Source organism: Lathyrus oleraceus, chromosome 2 (assembly GCF_024323335.1).
Source record: "Lathyrus oleraceus cultivar Zhongwan6 chromosome 2, CAAS_Psat_ZW6_1.0, whole genome shotgun sequence".
NCBI classification, from domain to species: Eukaryota; Viridiplantae; Streptophyta; class Magnoliopsida; order Fabales; family Fabaceae; genus Lathyrus; species Lathyrus oleraceus.
In genome coordinates, this window is record NC_066580.1 from 480,484,884 (window position 1) to 480,492,634 (window position 7,751).

The 7,751-nt window shown below is 35.5% G+C and overlaps 1 protein-coding gene across 1 annotated transcript; it reads left to right on the top strand.

Moving 5' to 3' along the window:
* The first annotated feature begins 6,431 nt into the window (after window positions 1-6,431).
* On the top strand, window positions 6,432-7,528 carry LOC127123853 (secreted RxLR effector protein 161-like). Its single transcript, XM_051054033.1, has 2 exons — window positions 6,432-6,519; window positions 7,098-7,528. Exons 1-2 carry the CDS (start codon window positions 6,432-6,434, stop codon window positions 7,526-7,528), a joined length of 519 nt encoding a protein of 172 aa, XP_050909990.1.
* Window positions 7,529-7,751: the final 223 nt, after the last annotated feature.

Genomic DNA, 7,751 nt, shown 5'->3' on the forward strand with positions numbered 1-7,751 from the left:
ATGGTTAGTAGGTTCATGAGTAAACCTAAGTGGTCCCATTACCAAGCTGCAATCAGGATTCTGAGGTATATCAAGGGAACTCTGAAGTATGGAGTATTATTTCCTTCTGGAAGAAAGGATGAGTCAGAACTTCAGAGTTATTCAGATTCTGATTGGTGTGGAGACAGAGTTGACAGAAGAAGTACGTCTGGGTACTTATTCAAATTTCTGGGAGGTCCCATTTCTTGGTGTTCCAAGAAGCAACCTGTTGTGGCATTGTCAACTTGTGAAGCTGAATATATTGCAGGTGCTGTTACTGCATGCCAAGCTGTGTGGATTCTGAATCTATTGCAGGATCTGAAGATTAAAGTAAACAAACCTCTGAAGCTGATGATTGACAACAAGTCTGCAATCAATCTTGCCAGAAACCCAGTGTTGCATGGGAGAAGCAAGCACATTGAGACCAAGTATCATTTTCTGAGACATCAAGTTCAGAGGGGAGTGTTAGAAGTTGTACACTGCAGCACTCAGAAGCAGTTGGCAGATGTTCTGACGAAAGCTATCAAGACTGATCAATTTCTCAGATTAAGGGATGGAATTGGTGTTACAAGTTTTGATGGAATATGAATTAAGGGATGGTATTAGATTTAATTATTAGATTTAATTCATATTTAAGTTTGTTAGATATTAGATTTAAATATTAGATTTGATTCATATTTAAGTTTGTTAGATATTAGATTTAAATATTAGATTTGATTCATATTTAAGTTTGTTAGAGGCTTATAAATAGGGTGTCAATCATTGTAACTTTCAATCATGTTTTGTAGCCGTCATTCTTAATAGAATATTCATCTTTTATTCTACCTTTGCACCAACAATCCACACTATCAACAAATGTTCCATATGCCAACATCCAACATACATATAACAATAGTGCATTTCTGTAACGGTGAAAGGCTTGTCCTACCTATTGCATCAAACATCATTTGAAAATACTCATCATGTTGACCTAGAGCTTCAACAATACAAAGGAACACATGTTTATGCATTCAGTACCTTCGACGAAACTGCTCATTTGTGTATACCGTAGTTTTGAAAATAATCTTTGAATAATCGATCATGTCCCTCTTCATGATTCCTCTCTCTATATTCCTTCTTTGACGTCTAGGCCTTTTAGAGCTCGAGGCTTCTTCATCCATAAACAGCCTGACAAGTTCTTCATCCATGTCATCATTCATATAATCCATGAACATTTTTGCAATGTGGGAAGGATCCATGTGAAAAATATTGAGTAGAAGATGATACCAAATTGTAGAGAATGAAAGAGGTTGGAAAGTTCTATAAAGCTTAGTGTGCATGTTAGTACTATTTATAAGACTAGTTTGAATAACAACTACTTTGAATAATGGCTAGTTTGACTTTGAATAATGACTAGTTTGATTTTGAATAACGGCTAGCTTGACTTTGAAAAACGGCTAGTTTGATTTTGAATAACGACTAGTTTGAATAACAGCTAGTTTGACTTTGAATAACTAGTAGTTTGATTTTGAATAACGACTAGTTTGAATACACAAGAAAATTTTAAAAATACATAATCATACTAATTAAGTCCAAAATACATACTCATACTAATTAAGCCCAATATACTTAATCATAATAATTAGGTCCAAAATACATAATCATACTAATCAAATCCAAAATACATAATCGCATTAATTAATTCCATATTTTTGTCTAATCATGTCGCACAAGATTTCATGAGCTTGTTGTCTTGTATCCATATTTGATGTATCTTTTGATATTATTTGCAGATCATTCACCCTTCAATCTTTCCTCTCTATCTTGACATTTTCACCCTCAATAAGTGCATAGTCTTGTGCAAACATTGACATCAAATCAATTTTTTTCTTAAAGTCGTCTTTCAAAGAATCATATTTGACATTGGGAGTAATAGATAATTACACAAACTTTTCAACTTTCCTTTCCATTAATTGATAAGTAGTAAAAAATATTTCTAAAAACTTATCTTCTAACATAGTCCAGGTTTGAATGGTTTCACTTGGTATACAATGTGTCCAATATGTTGTCCTTCCGGTTAAAGAAAACCTAAACAACATTGGCTTGATTTGAATCTCAGTTACTCCATCTAGGTTTCATATAGAATATGTTTCATAGAACCGAGCCAGATGCTCCCAAGGATCTCTAATAGCACTTCCATCGAACTGGTTATCTCTCAAACTGTCAAGAATAATACTTTTAATGCTAAAAGTAAGATAATTAAAGATAAAACAAATAATAAATTGCAACAAAGAAAATTCAACATTAAACATAAAAATAATATAAAAAATTAATAATAATATCAAACGTCGCACAAAAATTACCTTGTTAAAATCAACAATCTCTGGCAACGCGCCAAAAACTTGATGACACAACTAGCAAGTGTATTAGTATGTATCGAAGTAATAAAATAAGATTCGTCTACATGAGGATTGAATTTTAACAAGGAAAACGAGTGTGAGTTAACGTAACCATGTGTGGGTGGGGGGGGGGGGGGGGGGGGGTTGTTTGGAAATTGTTCTATCTCCGAATCTTTTGAAAATGCTTTATTGCAAGTGGAGCATTTTCATTTTCCTTTGCGTATTTCAAGGGAGAAAGTATGGAAAAATCAAATAGTTAGGGATGGGTAAATTGTCTCTCTTAGAGATTAGCCATCCCTTTCTCCCTATTTTGACGTTCCTACTAGATTCGTTTGTGTAAATGTAACACCCAGAATTGAATAACATGTATATGTGAATTTGAAATTTCAATATCGCGATTACCTAATTGTGTGTTTATTAGTTCCCGAGTTTATTGCTTTGCAACTTTCTTTAAATTTATGAGGTTTTTGCTCGATGTTTATTGAAAGTCTCTTGCACTTTGTTGGAATCAACCAGTTTTGCTCATTTGGCTGACGTAACCTATTTTACTAGTGGGAGAATGAATGTTTATGTTCCTTAACTAGCTGGTGAAGGCTACATTGATCTCCATAACTTTGGATTCATCTTCTTGCACTCATCTTCCTTATGATCTTGCTGCAAGGCTCGATAGATTCTCTTAGCACCAGTAAAGTCGGTATTTATCGTAACTGGTTCATCATTGAGGTTGTGGAATTTCAGTTTGAGGTGAATCGGAGATACTACAACATCTAGGGCTACCATCAAGGGTCTATCGAGGATGCAATTGTACATAGACGCTTTTGTAGGGTAGCATCAAGAACTGCGAGTCATTAATTCTAACATATTTTCCTTCTCCCATGGTAATCATTGGTGCCCCTAAGGACTGGTTGTTGTACCGTTGAATACATGCATATAAGATCCCTCGTATGACCACAAGTTTTTCTTTTATAGGCACATCTACTCGAAGAGCTCCGAGTACATTATGTATACGAGCTACCATCATCGATCGATATTTGAGAGTTATCAAAGTGACTGATTGTGGTTGTTATGACCAATCGAAAGATTGTTAGTCAGGAAATAATCTTTGCATTTATTGTGAATAATTTACTTTCATAAAATATGAAATTAGTCATTACGAGTCGTAATTAGTCATTATGAATTGTAATTACATGTAATTACTGACACTATTATATATAGTATCAAATGCAATGAAAAAGGCATCAAGCCAATTTTCCTAAAATGGTATCAGTAGGTTCGATAAAACCAGGAAAATCTTGTTATCTTGGCTGAACAACGATACCCTATTAGTTCTCTCTCGTAATTGTGTTCTCTATTCGTGTTCGTTTCAAAATCCTTTCTTTCGAAATCGAAACCTTGTAGCTGCTTGAGACTTTAAATCCTTGGTTTCCGTTTCGTGATTTCGTCTTGGAGATTCTCATTGTTGCACTGTTATCACAATCGATTTTTGTTCTTGTTCATTTGGTTGTGTTCAACCTCGTCGATCAAACCTAGTGCCATCGTGATTATCTATTGGGTTTAGGGCTTCGATTTGCTGGTGCAATTTTTTTTCTTGGCTGTTCTTGGTTCGTGATTCTGGATCGTGATAATCTTCTTCTTTTTCTGCTCCTTCCACATCGTGGTATATGATTGTGGTCTTTTTGTTGTTCGTAGGGGGTACTGTTACTACGGTTTCTAATTATTTCTTGTTGGTGATCACTTATTGTTATTATATAATAATAATCATAATAATAATAATAATAATAATAATAATAATTATTATTATTATTATTATTATAATAAAATAATTAGTGTGATTGTATCCGGTGGCGTAATCATTTAGATGGCTTCAGAAAATGATAAGAATTTTTGTGTCCGATTTACCGAAAAGAATTATTCAATTTGGAAATTTCAATTCAAAAATTATGTCAAGGGAAAGGGATTGTGAACTCACCTAGATGGTGTCTCCAAGGTACCAACTAAGAAAGTTGCACTAGATACGTGGGAAACTAAAGATGCTCAAATAATCACTTGGATCCTTAGTACTATTGATCCTCAAATGATCAATAATTTACGCCCATTTTCAACTGCTCAAGGAATATGGAACTATTTGAAGCGTATTTACAACCAAGACAATGCAGCCAAGCGCTTTCAATTGGAGTTGGAGATAGCTAATTACAAACAAGGTACTTTATCTATTCAAGAATATTATTCTGGTTTTCTGAATCTATGGACAGAACACTCTTCTATTATACATGTTGGTGTTCCCAAGACTTCTCTCGCGGCTATCTGAGAGGTCTATAACACAAGTAACCAAGATAAACTTCTCATGAAGCTTCGTCCAGAATTTGAAATTGTCAGAGGTACCTTGCTGAACAGGAATCTCGTTCCTTCTTTAGATACATGTGTTGGAAAACTTCTAGTTTATTATTTGTTGGTCAATTGGTAGATAAAAATAATGATGTTAACTTTTCTAATGTTGGTTGTCTTGTGTAGGAGAAGGTTACGGGGAAGGTGATCGCGGAGGGGCCTAAAGTGGGAAGAATGTTTCCATTCCAGTTTATTTCGAGTCATTTATCTCTTTCTTGCAATAATGTTTTAAATTCTTATGAGGATTGGCATAGAAAATTGGATTATCCAAACTCTTCTGTTTTGTCTCATTTATGTAAAACTGGTTTGTTGGGAAATAAAATTGTTATTTCTAATGCCCCTGTTTCATGTTCTATTTGCAAATTAGCTAAAAGTAAAACACTTCCTTTTTCGTCTGATGCTCACCGGACCTCCACTTGTTTTGAGATGATTCATAGTGATGTATTCAGAATATCTCCTGTAGTTTCTCATGCTCACTATAAATATTTTGTCACATTTATTGATGATTATAGTCATTTTACTTGGATATATTTTCTCCGTTCTAAATCTGAAGTGTTTTCTATGTTTACAAAAATTTTGACATATGTTGAAACTCAATTTCAAGCAAGTGTTAAAAAATTTCGCTCTGACTCTGGTGGTGAGTACATGTCTCATAAGTTTCAAGAATACCTTTAACAAAAAGGAATCTTGTCTCAACGATCTTGTCCCAATGCCCCTCAATAATATTTTATGGCAGAACGTAAGAATCATCATTTGCTTGACGTAACACATACCTTACTTCTGCAAGCTTCTGTACCTTCCCGGTTTTGGGTGGAGGCTCTTTCCACAATTGTCTTCTTGATAAATTGTCTTCCTTCCACGGTTATTAATCTTGATTCTCCTTTTTTTCGTCTTTTTAAAATTCATCCTGATTATAGTGCTTTACATGCTTTTGGGTGTGTATGTTTGGTTCACTTATCTTCATTTGAAAGGCATAAGCTTGGAGCACAATCCGTTCAATATGCATTTATGGGATATAGTCACTCTTATAAGGGATTTATGTGTTATGATGTTACTAACCATCATTTTCGCATTTCTAGGAATGTGACATTTTTTGATAATCAGTTTATGTTTCCATATATTTCTCCTGCCATTAATGATATTGTTACTCTTCCTAAAATTTCTATTATGCCTCAATCTATAGAATGTTATAAACCATGTCATGTATATGTCCAAAAACACAGACAACAGGTTCCCACACCTCTTCCCGACATTGAACCGCCACCTGATCCTTTAGCGGTTGAACCACAAGGTTCTGGTCGAATATCTCGCGCACCAGATAGATATTCACCAGACAGGTATGATTCCTCACATACTTCTCTGACTGCCACACTCCATAGCATATCTGTTCCTACTTGTTACTCGAAGTTTGTTAAAGATGTGCGATGGATAAAAGCAATGAATGAAGAAATTCAAGCTCTTCCAGAGAATTTCACATGGGATATTGTCTCTTGTCCTCCTGATGTCAAACCTATAGGTTGCAAATGGGTGTATTCTGTGAAATTGAACTCTGATGGATCTCTCAACCGTTACAAGGCTCATTTGGTTGCTTTAGGAAACAAGCAGGAATATAGAATTGATTATGATTAGACATTTGCACTGGTTGCTAAAATGACAACGGTTCGCACAATCATCTCTATAGTTGATTCTAGTGGGTGGTCTCTTCATCAAATGGATGTGAATAATGCTTTTCTTCACGGTGACCTGACAGAAGATATTTATATGACTCCACCTCAAGGCTTATTCTCTTGATCTAAAGGCGTGTGCAACCTCAAACGCTCCTTATATGGTTCGAAACATGCACCTAGAGCATGGTACGAGAAATTTCGCTCCACTCTACTTGGATTCTCATTTACTCATAGTCAGTATGATTCCTCTTTATTTATTCATAGCACATCTGCGGGTATTGTTCTACTTCTTTTGTATGTTGATGATATGGTTATTACTAGTTCTGGTCATGCTTCCATTCAGCGACTTAAGAAATAGGTATAGACCTCATTTCACATGAAAGATCTGGGTAATCTACATTATTTGGTCTTTAGGTTCATTCTACATCCAAAGGTATCTTTCTCCATCATCACAAGTATGCTACATATTTGATTTCTATGGTCAGTCTCGAATCGGCTAATCCGATAGATACTCCTCTTGGGGTTAATGTTAAATATCATCGTGATGATGGTGATCTTTTGTCTGATCCCTTATTGTATTGACACCTTGTGGGTAGCCTTAACTACTTGATTATTACTCGCTCTGACATATCTTTTGTTGTTCAACAAGTAAGTCAATTCGTGCATTCTCCTCGCCGTCTTCACTTGGCTGCGGTTCATCGTATAATTTGCTACTTAAAGGGAACCTCTCACCGCAGATTATTCTTTTTCGTTGGAATTTCTCTTCAGTTGAGTGCTTATAGTGATGCTGATTGGGCAGGATGTCCTGATACTTGTCATTTTGTTACTGGTTGGTGCATGTTTCTTGGTTCTTCATTGATCTCTTGGAAAAGTAAGAAGCAAACAAGAGTTTCTAAATCTTCTAATGAATCAGAGTATTGTGCCATGTCTACTGCTTGTTCAAAAATACTTTGGCTTCGTGGTCTTTTGGCTAAACTTGGATTTTCCCAAATTGAGTCAACTTCACTTTATGCTGATAATACAAGTGTCATTCAAATTGTTGCAATTCTTGTTTTTCATGAAGGCACCAAACATATATGAAACTTTTTTTCTTCCCCACACCACCTCTGTTTTCATGGCCGCCGCCGTCCCCTTTTCCGATTTCGCCACCAATCCCTCCAACCCCTACTATCTCCACCCTAACGAAAATCCCTCACTTGTCCTCGTCACTCCCCTTCTTGATCATACCAACTACAACTCATGGTCAAGAGCCATGAAAGTTTCACTAATCTCAAAGAACAAACTCCGCTTCATTGATGGCACC

What these genes read in the sequence shown, in the direction of transcription:
- LOC127123853 (XM_051054033.1), top strand. Translation starts at nt 6,432, where the DNA reads ATGACAACGGTTCGCACAATCATCTCTATAGTTGATTCTAGTGGGTGG. An exon ending in GAATAATGCTTTTCTTCACG is followed by an intron (nt 6,520 to 7,097) that starts GTGACCTGACAG and finishes TTGTTCAACAAG; the next exon opens with TAAGTCAATTCGTGCATTCT.